The 17,947-nt window shown below is 39.9% G+C and overlaps 1 protein-coding gene across 1 annotated transcript in view; it reads left to right on the top strand.

Moving 5' to 3' along the window:
- Positions 1-17,947, top strand: part of LOC306804534 (von Willebrand factor D and EGF domain-containing protein-like) — a gene marked incomplete at both ends in the record, with an annotated part of 194,408 nt that overhangs the window by 93,950 nt on the left and 82,511 nt on the right. Inside the window, 4 exon segments of the mRNA XM_079311273.1 lie at positions 5,851-5,940; positions 6,472-6,607; positions 7,455-7,474; positions 13,144-13,217. Of these exon segments, the coding sequence (XP_079167399.1) occupies positions 5,851-5,940; positions 6,472-6,607; positions 7,455-7,474; positions 13,144-13,217 (320 nt within the window).

Raw genomic sequence — 17,947 nt, 5'->3', positions numbered from 1 at the left:
TGAAGCATTTTGAAAACTACTTGCCTTTTTTGAACCTTTTAAACTCATTATGTCTAGCTGCACAATAACCTGCACTTGGTTCCACACATTCATGGCCTGAAATCAGCATCTTCTCTGCTCCTTTCTTGACAAAAAACTACAACCAAGCAAGACTTTTTTTTTTTTTACATCACTTTTTGGGTGGTTGATGTCAATGCTATTCTTTGTCTGTAAAAAAGTCTCCAGGTTATAGGTCAGGCACATAATGGAATAGCTATTGATATATTTTAATACACAGTCAAACCTTAGAGAAGAGTTGAGATTTACCAGCCAACATTCCTGAACTTGTACTGACAAAATAGCCAGTTATTTTTTAATAGCCATCATGTGTCCTATCTTCCTCCCATCTTTGGGCTCCAATTTTGTTATTTCAGACAGTAATGCTGGCAGCATAATGTTCATGAAACTATTGCAGTCTTAAATAAATCTATAACACGCCACTATTTCTCTATAAGCTCTGAAAGAAGCCTACTCCATCTGATATGAAAATCCTGGCATTCCTAAGCCTTATTTATGTGATAGTGACAGAGGTCATTTCATTCCTCGAGGCACAGCCATCTATAAATTATAGCAGCACACTGTGAGTAATGAGTTATGCTAAGAAAGAAAGGTGTTTAAAAGAAAACTGTGCAGATTTTGCTCAGCACAGCAATCCAAAAGTTCACACGGCGAGGAGCAATTGTCACCCTACATAAACCATGGTGCTCGTTGTGAAATAAGAATTTTTAAGCAAAACCAGCCTTTCTGAGCTCAGTGATAGAAGTGGCTGCTTAGCGTGGAACTCTGCAACAGAAGGAGATTATGCCCCAGACAAAAAGATAGCAAATGATCCCTCAATATATAAAATGACTATTTTTCTCTCACCAGGGAAAAAAATGTGAAATTTCATAGAGTGGTTTGGGTTGGAAGAGACCCTAAAGATCATCCAATTCCAACCCCTTCCATGAGTAGGGACACCTTCTGCTAGACCAGGTTGCTCCAAAGCCCATCCAAGTTGGCCTTAAACACCTTCAGTGATGAGGCAAGAAATATTACAGTCCTGTGGTTCTTGGTGCTGAAGAAAGGCAAATCTTGCAGAGCACTTACACTTCATCTCTCAAGGAAATAGGATTTTTATCTTATTACCACCATTTCTAAGAGATGTCCCAGTTCAGCCCAGGGGAGAGAAGAAGCTCCTACCAGATGATGGAACCACAACATTTACTGCACTTAGAAAATTCTGGGCATATGGGCTCATAAATATTAAATATATTGTCTATACCTATGGAAATACTGAAGTACCTAGAAGGCTGGCTTGAGGATTTGCCCTTTCTCCTCTCCCAGAAATAACAAGGTCTCATCTTACTGACCCCCAGTCAGCACTGACTCTCAGCATCTCCCCTTTGGGGTCACTTCATGCCCTTGGCTCTGCTCTCACTGACTCAGACTCTGTCACTTCCCAGCTCACAGGTCTGCACCAGGTCTGGACTCCACACTGACAATGTGGCATTTCCCCTACTGAAGTTCTAATCAATCCCCTCCCAGCCACTGGATTTCAAAATCAGCGACAGGAATAGGAAGACTTGCCCCTGTGTAGGTCACAGCTGAGTTTACAATTTCTTCCTCGACCTTCAGGTAGAAAATGAGAAGCATCCCTGCAGAAACAGAACTCTAGGTGACCTTGAGCAGAGTTTTTAAAGCAGAAAGGGTCAGGGAGTTGATGAGCAAAACTGCAGATGATAAAAAACCTTACTATTACCCTGGGAAAATTTCCTTGCTTAGCAGAATAATGACCTGGAGTCAGCTTCCTCACCCTGCCTGACCATTTGACAACTGGGAAGAGCTGCCTTCTTCCTGCACAGCCAGGAGCAAAGTGAGCAGAGCTGGGCTACCTGCAGTGCCAGGTCACACAGCTGCACCTGCTCCCTCCTGCCCACAGCCAACACCCCTCGCTGGGAGCGATTTGTGTTCAAAGCTGGAAGGTCTAGTTCATTAATTAAATCAAAGACAGATTCTCCCTGCTTTCCCCTTCCTGCTAACCCTTCTGGAAAGCCTTCCCAGGGACTTTGTTCCTACCCCTTTCTGCAAATACCTGCAGCCAGATCATTTTCTCGAGCTAATGAGAGCGATTTTTCTTTTCTTCCAGCTTCCCTAGAAATGTCATCCCTCAGTTCTGCTCATCCTTTGCTCTTTTCATCAAGGCTGTAAACCACAGCTCCCTCCCACACTCCCTCCCAGCTCCCAGCACAGTGGTGACTGCAGGTTTCTAACCCCAGCCCATTAGTGTTTAATGGAGAAGGCAATGGCAGCTCCAGTGCCCTGACAGCCACCAGGAGACACCTTTCCCTGCCAGCCCTCCTTCCAGCCAGCAGTGTTACCTGTGACTGCAGCCCCAGCCTGCCCTCTGACACCTGCTGGAGGTGGGTCCAACCCAGAGTTCAGAACCAGGCTCAGACTAAGCACCTGCACCTTCCAGCAGTGCCCAGATTTCCCTGCTGAAGGATTTCCCATCAGCAGGCAGCCCTAAATGGCTCCTTGTGTTGGAAATAAAGCTTCTCACAGCTGCCTTTGTGAGCTGAACCCTTCCATGAGCACAGGGAGAAGCTGGTGGAGAGGAGACAGGGCAAAGCTGGATCTGCTGGCAAACATCCCCATCCATGCCCCAGCTTGAACTCCCCAACTTCATTCAGAGTTAGTCAGGGAAAAAAGTAAAATTGAAGACATTGCTATTGTCAAAATAAGTATAAACAAATGATTTGGCCAAACTTGAATTCTGAAAGCTGTAGGAGAAAATACCCACATTTTAATATGCAAATTATTAGGGAGAAATTTTCTGGAGATGGTGACAAGTCCTAGAATTAAAATATTCTCCTAAATTTTTTATAGAATTAACTGACCCTCCCCAAATTAATGACTAACTTCTGCTTTTAGCTGAAAAAGTTGCTCATGGGGTTCATGTCAAAATGGGTACAACTCTGTTGAGTCCATAGAAGGGGAAAAATCTGATCCAATATACACAATGGGAGACACTTAGTTAAAAAGAGCCTTTTTGATAAAGGTTTTGTGCCTAGAAGTTTTCTGCCCTGTGGGAAGTTTTGTTAGCACACAGGAAAAAGGAAGCACCCCATGTTAAGAAGAAATCCAGTCATCCTGTCCAAGGACACCTGTCCTTTTAAAAGAGATGATGAAAAAATAGAATATGACTTTTTTATTTTTTTTTAACAAATCCAATGAGCTTGTGGAAAAATACTTCCTAACTTGTCACGGCCATCAGCATACTGCTGTCAGTGGTGCTTTTATCTCTGTGCTTTAAACAGGCTGCACCCTGAGATGGGTGTAGGGGGGAAAGAGAAAAAGAAAAAGTTGATTACTGAAGTGCAGAAAAAAGAGTTAGTATTTAGCTGAAGGCAAAAAACCCTCCTCATTGGAATGACTATCATAATTATGTGACAAACTGTCAACCTGTAGCTCAGTAGCTGATGAACATATCTGCTGATTGTGAGATGTGTGCCCAACAAGGAAGAGGAAATACAAGGGAAGGAATTATATAAAAGACAGAAATAAATTGTAAATTGTGATAGCTGTCCATACATTTTTAATTTTTAAAGTTTGTGCTGACCTCCAAAAGCAATGAAGATTGAGCTGGGTTGGATTGATAGCTCAGAGATATCTCAGTGCCTCATTAGGGACTTAAGTTTTATTAGAGTGTTTGGTGCTTTATCAATAAAATATACCTCTAAAACATATATGAGAGGAAATACAACGAGTCTGGGTTCTGATATTTGCCAGAACACCACTTTGGGAAGATCACCAGGCCATGCCTCTGTCAGTGCTGAGCATCCCTGTGCCTGTCCCTGCTGCAGCTCCCTCCTCGTGCTGCTCAGAGAGAATCTCAGCCTGAACATTTTTGGTTAAAAGCTCTGAAATCAGAAATACAAACATCCCAGTGAGTGCAAATACATCATTTGCAATGCATGTGACCTGCTCAATGAGCTCTGCAAGGGGGTCAGTGCTGTTTATTTTTTGGGAGGGGGAATATGCATTATCTGAACTCTTTCTCTGCTGTCACCACCTTGTCAGATCCTGACTTTGCAGACTCTCCCTGTGGCAGCAGCAGGAGAAGCTGCAGGAGCATGATCAACACTCACTTTCTGCCTTCCCAGCAGAAGAACTGTTTTGAAAAGTCTGTAAGCTGAACACGAGCCTTTAGGGAAGGATTGGAGATAATAAATATCTAATGATAGCAGGGGCTTATTACCTTGAGGAGACAGCAACTTGCTCTCTTTCAGAGGCAAACTGGATAACTATGAAATATCTGAGGAATTTTAACTGTAAAGTGTCTTTGTGAGGTGAGATCTGTGTCTGTTTTCCCCCCAGTACACCCAGTATGACCTCCAGGCTTCCATCTTGTTAATGTAATAAATGACACCATTTTCACTGGGCCAAACTGTCTGGAGCTGTCTGAAAGAGAGTGAGAAAAATTGTGAAGGTAAAAATATCCCAAAAGGCACATAAGCCTGGGACTGAGCTGAAGTGGAAATAATCCACTTGAAGAGCACAGAAAACACTTGTTTTTCCCCACAGCCCTACAAACGACCCTGAATTGCTGGTGGGGAATTTCTGCTGTGCACCAATGAGCTAGGAAAGAAGATTCTTCAGTTTGGAGGAAACAAGGAGGGATTTTTAGGATGCTAAAAGAAGCATTGCAGGTTGTTATGCAGCCCATGCCTATATAAACACAAGGATCTGGGAATATCCTGGGGTAGAACCTGCTCTGCAGGTGATGGTCATGAGGGTGGTGCCTGAGCCAGCAGGTGAGAGCTGCAAGCATCAGCATGGCCAGTGAGTGATGCTGGAATATCTATCCAAAGGTTTGTTATAATGGAAAACAGTTGGAATGGTCCAGTTCTTCCTCACGGGTTACTTGAGGCTTAAAAAAGTCAGCAGCTATAAATATGTCATCTGAGTATCTGGAATTTGATTTAATATGTCACAATCTGTTACTCCATTTCCAAGAAGACTAAAAAAAAAATTTAGAACTACAGTTTCAGAGTCTATTGTCATTTGCTTTAAGGAAAATTTCTGTATTTTCATCTTATGATCCTAGAAATTATTTTTGCAATTTGGTTTTTCTGAAACCAATGAAACATTAAGTTGGCAGATGGTGTGCAGGCTCAGCAGAGATAAAGTTGTGTGGCTGTGCTAGGAATACAGCATAAGTGTCCTGGTACATTGTGTTTGGGGGAGTTTTTTGTTTGGGTGAATTTTTATTTTTTTTATTGCAATATAAACCCTGTAGGCACATCTGCATCATTTTTTATAATACAATAAGGGAAAAAATGGAGCTTCTCTTATTGCTGACACAGTTTCTGAGACTGGATGACTGTCAAACTAATTTAAATTTTAAAATAAAATGCTTACAAACGTGGTTCAGAGAGAAGATACTTGATCCACTGGACAGACTGGAGTCTGGGATCCCAAGAGCAAATGTCTGAATTCTGACAGTATCTATGAACAATGTAATTCTTATTCAGTAAAATGAATTAAAATTAAACACCAAAGGTGTTTTAAAACTGCAGAAGAAAACACACCCTAAGCATAAAGTGTTGCTAATTGCTGAGACAAAAGCCATATTCCTTTGTTTATTATGTGCATCAAAAATTCTTCCAAATCTCAAAATTTACATATAAATATTCTCAAAGCCTAAATCTCCAAAATAAATTTCAGCAGTAGAATGAAAGCTTAAAAGCTCTGAGCAACAGGAAGATGCACATTTATATGGATGTTATCCAAAGAATGCTGTAGCACATGTTATTTATTTCTTTATTACAGGTCTTTTGCACTGTCACAGCTTTTAGGAGGGGCTCTCCTGAGCAGCAGTCACTGCCTGAGGACAGCAAAGGCTTCTATGCTGGGATTAAGGTAATGCCCACGCCCTGAGTCACTGACTAGGGAATATTTGAAAATTGTGATGAAGAAACATAAGTCCTGATCATCACTAGCAGCTCTGCTTTGAGGTTCACTAGGAGAAAATGGCTTTCAGTTTGTCTGTAGAACGCCACTGCATTGGGATAGGAGCCCTTTTAAACCAGGGATAGTAAAATTGAAATCAATTCTACAGTATTAGTCTCATGCTTAATAAAATCTGGCCTTCAGATTTGGAGATGAGAAGCAATTGCACATTGTATATGGGAACTCCAAACATTTTCTTAATTGCCAAAAATGTTAAAGCATGCTAACAGCAATTTTACCTTATAAAGTTGAAGATCACTATTGCAAAATTTATTATTGTTAAGGAGTTTATGATAGAGATTATTATTATTTTGCAAGTAATTTTATATCTTAAGAATTGATTAAAACCACTTAAGACTTCATAGATATCAGCATTGCCTGATTAATCTGTCATCTCTCTTGCCAGTCAAAATTATCTAAAAATTGTTGTCTTATTTCCAGTTTTTACCAGAATCACTAGAAATTGCAGAAGATGGCAAGGAGCATGTTTTGACTGTCCTGAGCACAGTTCCCATTGCCTGCCCTGGGCAGGATGATTCCTGTAAAATTACTTTGCAACTAAGTACTGAGGACTTGGGTAAGAGTTTTACATATTGACATCAAATCAATGTGATTTCTTTTTCCAGTATTTAAGTTCCAATGAATTCAAATAGAAAATATAATATGTAAATAATACCAAAGGGCAGAAGCCATAAAATCAGCGAACTAGGCTATATTTTTATCTGCAAAATAAAACAGCTGATAATATCTGACAGGTTTTAGAGGGAAAAAAACCCTCAAAGTCATAAATCTGACTAGCAACAACCTGAACAGTAGTCTGTTGAGATTTATGGATGGAATAACTGAGAGTAGAAGAACTTATTTCAAATTCCAGGAGCGTAAAATTCCATTTTAAGCAGGAATGTTCTTAGGTAGAATAATTTCATTAATTATCAATAAAAAACTCCCCTGCAGATTTATTATTCAGTAAATGCATAGTGAAGCCTTTTTTCTTTCTTTCGCTGGCTTATAGTTTTTGTCTAACTTAATACAGAAGGAAAAAGTCATTCTTGTGCTAATGTATTATTCACTTTCTAAACATTTAGGGTTTTTTTTATTTTATTAACTTGAAAACATTGACAATGTCACTGAGGAAACTCTCACCCTTTTATTTGGTAAATGTTGTCTTCAGGTAAATCAGATAGAATATCCTTCCTGCCTAAGGGTGTCACGTAGGTATTTACTTTCCATTTGCACTAAATAAAACACCCAAGCCTTTTTCTAACAAGTCACTTCTTTCTCTTCCATAAGTGTCTCAATAAGAGAAATGTTTAGAGATAGGATTACAGCTGCAGTTTCTCTACCCACAAAAAGCCAGCTCTAAAAAATGTTGGCAATACTCAGATAGCTCCTGATATTTTTCTCTTTTTAATTCCCTTTCCTAGCTCTCCTCACCATCAGCCAAGTGCTTAGACAGAAGAAAGAAAAATAATTTAAATGGTATCATAACACAATGAACTTAAACTGAGCAGCACCTTATGGTTCCAGCAGCTGTGCTGGCTCTGGTACGTGGAGCACTTTGCATTTCTCCATGGCTCAGTGCTGCTCTGCTCCACATATTGCTCTTGGCTTGGAGTCTGTGCTGCTCCATCAGGAAAACATCCTCTGAGCTCATGGGAAAGGATTTCCTTGGGTGGAGAGGTAGAGGAGAGGGATGTCAGGGCTGGTGTGTGCTGGGGAGTCCCCACAGACCCCAAGCAAGTCAGACACTGCTCTGAGGATCGAGGGGAACTAATCCCAGCCAAGGCCATTTGTTTAACTCTCCTTCTCAAGGCTTTCAGAATCTCCCTGGCACTGAGAGCCTGGGGGAGGCTGAACTCAGCACATCAGACTGAGACTGACCCCTCAGCAAGGCCCCCTCCAGTCCCACTTGGCTGGAAGAAAGAGAGGATACAGGACTTGCAGAAGCAGCTCTATTTTCAAGCTGTCAATGGGCTTGATGTGTTGGTGCCAAGAGGTGCCAGGAGGAAGGCACAACTCGTCCAATTAACTCACATTTGAAGGAAGTTGTCACTGAAGTGGAAAATTTCTGTTGGTTTCGATCAACTCATTTCTGCAGCTTAAACTAAGCCCAGCTCTAGCCCTTGTTTCTCCATCCTGAGGCTATTTCCTCGGATGACACTCGGGCTGTTATCTGTTGGGAAATCTATATATGCTTAAGGCTGAGGATCTGCTGCTGGGTGTCTGCACAACCACGTTTGCTCTGAGCCTTTATTGTCTTTAGAGCCCATTAGTTTATCTGAAGGAACACTGCAGGCTTCTGAAAAATGTGTGCTGGCCACAGTGCTGGAAATTAAAAATAAAAACCATTTTAGTTGCGATTCGTTTCTACCGAATAAATTAACTGACAAGCTCCTTGTCTGACTGAATCCATATAACTGCACTGTAGTGCTAATTATGTAGGGAATAAGTGATAAGAAAGCTAATTACAAGCACAGAAATATCTCTCCAAGTTCAAACAATATCATAATGAATGCCAAGGCACAGCAGAGCCGCTGGAGTTTGGCTTCTGTTAAGTTTATCGCTACTATTTTGACAAGATGATTTCCTTTGATTTTAAACTTTTGTTCAGGGTTGTGAGCACAGCTCATGGGGCTGTAATGGCAATAACTATTCCTCATGGAAACCTCCAATTTAATTGGATCAAGAACCTTGAAAATGAGCCAGGGTTTTTCTATAAAATGTGAGGTGAGGCAGCCTTTAAGGATTTGATATGACAGATAATATGTCATTAATATCTGTAGATTTTAGTTCAGTTCCCATAGTACTGTACAGGGTTAATTTAAATTGTGTTTCATGAGATTTTCCCATAAGGAATAAGACACTGATTATTTGATTGCGTTAGAAATGCCATCTTAAAATACTTTAATGCCATCTCTATAAATTATTAAGTGAATTCTACAAATGGAAGAGTGGTACAAAAATCACTTATTTTAATATCATAAAATCATTTATTTTCATCTCAGATTAATTTTATGGCCACCATTTCTAAAACTTTATTCTTATCTGATGATAATTAGTGGTCTGGGAGAGAAAACTAAGTATTCCTCAAGAAACACTATAAGTCCTGAAGTCAGCAGTTAGATTCTGACTGGCTTCAGCAGGACCACAGTTTCATTTTCTATCAAGCAACAGATTTGTGAAACCTTGAATGGCTTCTTAAGAAGAAAATGCAAACTGTATGTACTGCAGACAAGACAGCTTAGAACTAAATGCTACTGTAATTCAATGTGGGAGAGGGAAATGAAAATTCAGGTTTGACCTTTACCTGAGACCTCAGCAGAAAGGGTCAGGACCTGAGAGAAGTGGACACTGCCATTCTGGCTATGTGTAGAGGTCTCTTTAGGAAATATATGATGTGCAGTGCCACTGTCACACTGATTTTGTCACCACACATCATTTCTCTACCCACCACAGATGCTGACATAGCCAGTACTTCCATTGCTTATTATTTTTCCTCATTTTTTTAGTTAATTTATCAGCACAATACTTCTGTGAAGGATACAAACAAAAGCATCATCGTTTTACAGACTGGGAAGCAAAACACCATGACCTAACAAAGCCAAAAAAATACAAACAAAATACAAATACAAAATATAATACAAAATATAATACAAAATACAAGCAAAAAATACCTGCTGCATTTGCCTTGCTGTTGTGGATCCATAAACTTACTCAAGAACCCTCCCTTTTCACATAAAAATACCTCTTTGTTTTAAATTAAATATCTCTATTAGATATCTCCTTGTACTTCAGACAGTGATAGAAAAATGTTTTCCAGAAATGCAATTTCTTTGTTTGTCATGAGAACTTCTTGTCTTCATTCACTGGGCATGGGCCCATAAAGTAACATTGTCATGCCAGAAATATCATCACCTGTGGGAAAATGGAGACCACTGAGTATTTAGCAAACTTTGGGGATAAAAAGCCAGCACAGTGAAGAGTGCAGATTCATCCAGTCACAAGTGTCCTCATGCAAAGCCCTTGTGGGCTGAACAGAACTCGGGAATGGGCGGCACTGGGGACAACTCCTGTCAGACTGTGTGCTCTGGAGGGACTGCACACCCAGCTGCTGGAGGTCAGCTCTGGAACCACCTCAGCAGGTATAAATGGGAGCTTTCTTCTCTTTTCTTCTTTCCATTTTTTTACTTTATTTTTTAGGTGTTTTTTTCCCCCCCAAAAAAATTAAATTTTAGGGATGGTTGTCATAATGGTTTGGGTTGGAAGGGGACTTAAAGACCATCCAGTTCCACCCCTTGGCATGGACAAGGACACCTTCCACTATTTCAGGTTGCTCCAAGCCCCATCCAGCCTGGCCTTGGACACATCCAGGGAAGTGTCCAGGAAGTGTCCAGCCACAGCTTCTCTGGGCTCCCTTTGCCAGAGCATCCTCACCCTCAAAACAAAGAATTTTCTTCCTAAATCTGATCTAACCCTGCCCTCTGTCAGCAGAGTAAAGCAAAACACTCACTTTACATACCAAGAAAATTAACATGGTGCTTTGGCAGATGCAGGTTTGATTATTAGTCAGAACATCAGTAAGGCCAAGAGCTGGAACACAGAGAAGCACCAGGAGTGCTTCTGCCCACTGAAAAAGGGGGAGAACATAGGTTAGGGAACAACCCTTTTGAGAAGGATGGAGGGGGAATCCAAGGGTTTGGTGAACATTTTCTGAAAAAGCAGAGGAAAAAGCCTCAGAAAGGAGAGAGGAGAAGGGGATTCAGCAGTGCTGTGCCAAATTTGAGACTGTGCCACAAATTGCCAGGACAACTTTGTCAACACACGTGTCTGCTCCACCTCTGCATTTATACCACTACAAAATGTCCAAAATAAAATTAATAAGCGTTCAGGAAAGCAAACCACACTTTCTCTGTAGAAAGCCTGGCCAAAGAAATGTGGTGTGTAAAGACCAGCCCTTTGTCTGGGAAGTTACTTCAGGACCTCAGGTGGGAGGTTTGAGAACTGTAATCCCACAGCCCCAGAGAATTAACCAGGGCACAGATTTAACTGAGCTAAATGTCTCAGAGCAGGGGCACATCCAGGCAGGTGTACCTGAAGTAACTGAACACAACCCCCTAGTGAAATCCACAAATGCCCTGCCCTAATTTTTGTGGATTTGGTCATGAAAGAATGAGATTAAACTGGACCAAAGAATTTTTGTCTTCGAAGGTAAAATGCCTAGTACGAGTATATAACATTTCATCTCCAGAATTGGCTTCCTTTAAACTTTTTAAGATTCTTAAACCAGAAATTGCAGCTAATTCAGCACAGTGTGCTCACACACTCGTAGTTTTTCTTAAAATTGTAAATGCTTTCATTAATATATAAAGATGCATCAAGTGTGAAATTTAATTAATCAATTTTAATAATAAATTCCATTAATCTCACTTAAAATTTGATCTGTGGAAACATAAGAGACAATATCTTCCCTTTCCTCCCCTACAATTTTCCATTGTAGCTTTGTAGTTAATTATAAGCTTTAATGTAACACAGTTCTTGCAACATAGCAAGAAAAAGCCCATGTATTAAAATCCACATAATCTTTAATCCTTCTGATTTATTCAGATATTTTTGATTTATCTGAAAATTGAACTGAAATGGTGGGAAGAACATCCTGACATGTATAGATACCTGTAAACAGGATTTCCTCAGCAAACTACTCCTGCCTTCAAACAGGAATTGTGTCTTCTGTTGACATCATGCAAGAAAGAGCAGAGCAGGAAGGGCCACATAGATTTGTTTGTTCTAAATTTTTACTTAGGAAGTGTGAGGCTGTGGAGAAAATAGGAAAATTCTGAGACATTTCATAACACACAGTAAATCCAAATGATACAACTGACCCCAGATCAACAAGTTATTCAAAGAGGAGTTCATTTTTCCAGTCCTGAAGATCATCATTCTAAAGTTTGGTGTGCCAGACACAGGTGGGCATCTAAGAAGTATTTCTGTGTCATGGTTAAGGGCATTTTGAAATACAGATGATGTATTGCTGCAGGTGAACTGAGGTTCTATCTTCACTCTCTAATTGATTTATTTAATTTCACCCCTGTTCCCAAAAGCCAAGTTCTGCTTTGTCACTGAAAGACTGCACAGGGATATAGCAGCCATCCTTCTTCCCTGCTCCATGGATCCTGGTAGAACTAACAAGTGCTCCTATGGACTCCTCCAGGTCAAGGAGGGAGCAAAAAATCAACAACCCTGGCCAATAAATCAGTCTGTCAGGATGGGTGATGGAAAACCATAGCACTGCCTCACTCCCACCAGTATGACTGGGAGCTCTCCATATCACAAATCACTGCACAGCCTAGTCCTGCATTTTTGGGAACTGTTCATCAGAGCATTCAGCCATTAAAAACCAGCCTCTTGAGCAGACCTGCACTGTGGGTCCAGCACTGGCTGAGATTCAGGTGTTGGGCTCCAGAGCCTGCCTTGGCTTCTGCAGGCACCCTGCTCCCTGCAGGGCACCAGGGCTCCCACAGCTCCTCTGTCACCAGCTGGTGCCAAGGAATCAGGGGCTGATGGAGATCTCTGTAGCTGCAGTAGATCCTTTCCTGTTTCACAGTGTGGTTTGGAGCCTCCTGTCAATATCTGATCAATATCTACATCAAATAGATAAATCAGCCATTCAGATGCTGTAACAGGAAATCTGAGGTCAAATTAGGGGACAGGCAGCTATTACTAAAACATGCTAATGTTACTTAATTACGGCATATCTTTTTACCATACTTCAGGCATTAAAATTAGTACAATTTAATGAGCACTCTGTTCTCCTGGCAATTTCAGTGAATGATCTGCTCCTCAGCAAAAAGTTTTACTAAAAACTTCAGTTTTTACCAAATAAAGGAAGACATTTCATGAGATGAACAGGAACACTTCGAACTCCCTTATTGTCTGTGATTGAACTCTGTTGTTTGGAAGCAAAGACTATTTTGCTTCCATCTGCAATCATGTTTCAGAAGTCAGATTGCAGCTTGTACTTAACCCATGAATCCTGCCCCTAATGTTTTGTGAGGAGCAGTAATGAAGAAAAACTGCTGTGTAGACTGTATTCATTACACATTTCATTTTAACTAGGTCACAGTTCAAGACCTCCCAACAGGGAACTGCTACTCTTTCACTGATCCACACATTATCACATTTGATGGATGGTGAGTATTTTACTTTGAAATAATTTGGCTCAATTACTGCAGTTATCAGTTTCTGGATGTTGCATGCATTTGGGTTTACATTAGAATATCAAAAAGAGCACTGAACAAGTTTGCTTACAGTGAGGAATGTACTCGTTCATCAGCACACGTGGTTTCCTTCCAGCTGTGTACTCCCTTTAAAAAAAACACTGAAAATTGATTAATCTTTGAAAAGCAATGGGTTTGAGTTTGAATAATTTTTACAAGACAAAGGTCAGGTTCCAAAATGTTTTTCAAATAGAACCATCACTTGTGGCTTTGAGAAGGTGTTTACACCATGTGTCATTGTGTCAGTGACACCCCAGTGCCACCCAAGTGACACATTATGTCACCAGGGCAGCCTGGTCCTTCCCAGGAGTTTAGCAACATCTGGTGCAGAGTCACTCATCAGAAGAATGCTCTTGACTTCTTCTACTTCCAGAGCTGGTTCATGTCCAGGTGGAATTGGCAATTATAAACACAACCAAAAACCCACATAAAGATGGCTCTAATGTCTCAGACAAACAGGTCCAGAAATTATAAGTGGCAAATATTGTGAGAAAAATGCAAAAGTAAAGCTGTGCATCCTCCTGTAGTGCCCAAATGTCCTTCTGCATTACCCAGCAATAAGCTGCTTAAAGACTTACTGAGCCAAAGTGGTGCCTTTGTGTTTGACTGAACTGCACAGAACTTTTTCACATTTAACTCCCCTAATCATCCATGAATCTATTTATCCCAGCTAACTGGCATCACTGACAGTTTTTCAGACTTGCACCTGGCATGTTTGATCCAGTGCTGCAAATAATTCAGATGACATTCCAATTTTGTCATTCCACCATCAACCTCTGATGGCACTGACAATGACTTTGGGTGCACAGTGTCCACAAGGGCTTGGCAGGTGTGAATTCCTGCTATCCTGGTATCCCAATTCCAGTCCAACATGCTCTGGAGGTGGCATCTGAAATGATGTCAAAGCTGAAGAAATCTGTTGATGAAATGTGAGTAAGAAAGGCAGTGACTCCATTAAAGGCTACACATCTGTTTCTAAGAAAGATTTCAGTAAATTGGGCAGTCTGAGGCAGCAGATTAGCTCTGCTTCTCCATCATTTCCCAGCTCCACTTCTGCTTTTGCTGAACAGCATTTAAATGTGGTCAGGAACTTGCTTCATACAATTTTGGGTGCTTTTCTTGCTTTGGAAACTTCACTGGAGATGCAAGAGGTTCAAAGATATTCCCATGCCTTGTGTAGCTGCAATTATTTCAACTCTGGGATATTAAACTAAATCAGAGTATAATTTCAAACCTCTCTATATATTTATATTCTAAAATACCCTTATTTGATTTAAGGCTGGGAACAGACAGTGATCTGTTAGATTGTTGTGTTTAAAGAGTTATATAGAGCTGAAAAGAATCTCTTTGAATGTGGACACCCTTCCAGCCATGTAGCACATTTTTACATTACTTCTATTGAAAAAAAAAAAAAAAAAAAAAAAAAAAAAAAAAAAAAAAGGTCTAAAACCAAATAAAGCAATTTCATTTGAATAACTCATTTTTTAATCCTATTGTTGATAGCACACAGAAATACTTGTTATCACTTTATGTTTATTTTGACACAGGGAGTTTGGAAAAGCCCACCCTTGTGTGCCATCCTGCCTCAGAGTCCTACAGCCTCGAAAGAGGAAAAGACCAGGATCAGCTTGGCCCCTCAAAAAATGCACGTTTTTCCTTGTGGACAAGCATTCATCACTGCTCTGTCCAATGCAGCTTTAAATGAGCCACACTGATGGGGCTTCGTCCATCTCAATAACTAGGTTATTTCCCTAAGATGTATCATTTCTTGGTATTCAGCCAAGTTTCTTACCCATCATTTCACAGCCCCATTACTCCTACTTATATTCCCATTTTTTATTGTAAATAATTTCTCTTTCAATTATTATAATGATTAGGCTTCCTTATTACACATCAGTTAAGCAACTTCTCTGACTGCCTATCCAAAAAAATTGTTAGCAAATGATTTTAAAGCTTCCTATTTAAGGAGTGAGGAATGTAATTTCTGCTTATGTCCTGGTACAAAATTATAATCTAAAGGCAAAGACTGACACAGAGGTCTGGAAATGAAGCATTCCCCTTTTTTCATGGAAAGAAGTGTGGTGGGAAAATGTGTTTGAAGTGAGAACCTTCCTGTGGTTTCAAAATTTAAACAAAAATCATTAAACACTTAAAATCTAACTTCAATAGAAATAGTCATTTGAATAAATTTGAAAAATTGAAAAATGGTATAAAAATCAAGACTGGAAGTGTTTTTCTTATTGGCAGTAAAATTTTCTTACTGAAATGGCCACTTCCAATGTATTTTTTTAACTTCTTTTGTGCTGTTTCCAAGGTTTTTAATCTGACATAGTGAGCTCACATTACATCTAAGGTAGTTAGCTATTCATTAGACAACTGAAATACCCAACTCCCACTCCTTAATAACACTCCCCTTTGCTGTGCCTCCTGCTAATATATGTCTGGAGGAATACTTATCTTGTAATCTTTTCTTTCTTTTCACCAAAGGCAGTGACTGAAAATCAAAGAAGAATGTGTCATATTTTACAGCATAAGCACAATCAATTTGTGTATATTGGAGCGTAGATGTGAAATAATGTTAATTATACCAGCTAAAATCCAGAGAGAGCACTTCCTTTTATAGCAAAGTACCTTCTAAATTAAACAAATGTGAAAGCCTGGTAAAGCAAAAGTATAGCCCTCATTACTGGTTATGGCACATTATAAATATAAAAGCTTTTCATGCCATAAATCGCAGATTCTTAAATATGAAGTACTAGCTTAAAACTAAATATGCAGAAAATCCTTTTAGGGCAAAGTAAAAAGGGGAATATTTTTTGATTGGGGAACTATATACATCATTTATGTTATTTTGCATTTTACCTTATCAAAAAAAAAAAAAAAAAAAAAAAAAGAAAAAAACAAAGGAAAAAAAAGAGTTAAAAGATATTTCAGATTTTTCAAAAATTTTACATTAATCCATATTATTCCATCAATATTATCACCAAGGAAATGGCACCATTTGCTGATTGGCTTTAATGATGTTCATCATAGGATCCCATGGCTGTCCTGCATGAGTGGCCCTGCCAGGTGCTGGGGATTTGATAGTCTGCAGCAGTTTATTTGTCCCCAGAAATCCAGAGCCTGCTGAATATAACCCAACATCTGCTCTGAGAAGGATGTGATGGGATGAGCTCACTGAAAGCAGAGAACATCCTTCAGCATCCCCCAGCTCTTCATAGGGTCAAGCCTGCCACGAAACAGTTCTAGAAGCAAGGAAAGAAGGAACCTCGAGGGTCATGTCAACAAATCAAATCATTTGGTGGCAAAGCTGAGGTGGAAAATCTTCAGGAATTAACCACAAAAAACAGTGAATTAATGCAAATGTGAAGTGCAGCTTGGTGGAGCAGGGTGTGAGTTAATTGAACACTACTAGGTACTGGTTATTTACATGTGTTTAAACCCCCTTTTGTCCCTTTCTTACGATTTACCAACAGATAATTTTCCTATAGAAGCTCACTGCCATAATCAATCACTCAGGAGTGTTTTATAGTTACTGGATAAAGACCACACCTTGAGCCATGACTTCATGCTGGGCCAAGAACTTGCTTCCCCCTTGGAGAACAATCCAAGCAGACAGAGGGGGATGAAGGGACCCCCCTTTCCCCCAGTGTCCATTGCTGCAGACTCTCAGGGAAGCAGGATGGGGAAATGCACTGTGGAGGGAGATTTAGACACAAACAGTGGTGCCCTGGTCCACAAGGAACCTGCAGAAATCCATTGTGCAAGAGCTGCTCTAAATCTACTTCAGGCATTCAGTACTACAGGCAACTTCTCCAACCCTGTCCAAAGAATCATTATCACAATTACTGTTGTATAAATATCACAAAAGTTTACCTGACTACATCCAATTATCCATTAAACTGACTCAAAAGCCCCTGAAAGCTCTAATTTAGGCACGGTGAAGGTTCATTATGTGCTATGCAATCTATGCCATGACTTAATTGAAGGACTTGGAGTGACTTCCAGGAGGGCTGGATTGGGTCCACTGTCAATGATTATTAAGCAATATATAGCTCCCCTGACTGCAATGGCATTTATATGCATATGCAAAAGCAGCCTTCTTTACAGAGGTGATTAGTCTGGTACAGCCAATCTGATGCTTTATTCCCCATTAGCCTCCCCAAGCACCTCTCCTTCTAAGCTGATCCTGTAGAAGGAAACTGTGGAAGGTGCTCCCATAAAATATCCTCCTTCTTGTTTCTCCCCCACAAAGATGTCCAAATGGAGTGATTACTTGATGTTTAAAGAGATTATATATTTTTTTTTATGTTGTCCTTAGTTCTGATCAATCTCAGCAGCAGCATCAATGCAGTGTACTACAGGATTTATGTATCTGATTAGAAAATAGGATGAGACAGAACCATTCAAAATCTTATCACTTTATGGCCAACCTAAGTTTTTCAAGATGAAAGATAAAGTCATATGTGTTTTCTATCAGAGAAAAGGAGTTGGAGTTTAAATTTTTTCCTGTGTTTAAGCTACAAAACTATCTATAACTTTTATTCTGAAGACGAACAAAACATAGAAATATACATGTGAAAAAAGTCACAGTTCACAAGCCATTTGTTCCTCTGCATAAGGAACATTAAGAAACCTTAATG

The sequence above is a fragment of the Erithacus rubecula genome, assembly GCF_903797595.1.
Source record: "Erithacus rubecula genome assembly, chromosome: 8".
NCBI lineage: Eukaryota > Metazoa > Chordata > Aves > Passeriformes > Muscicapidae > Erithacus > Erithacus rubecula.
The sequence above is the reverse complement of the archived record's forward strand: the minus strand, read 5'-3'. Positions and strand labels throughout refer to the sequence as shown.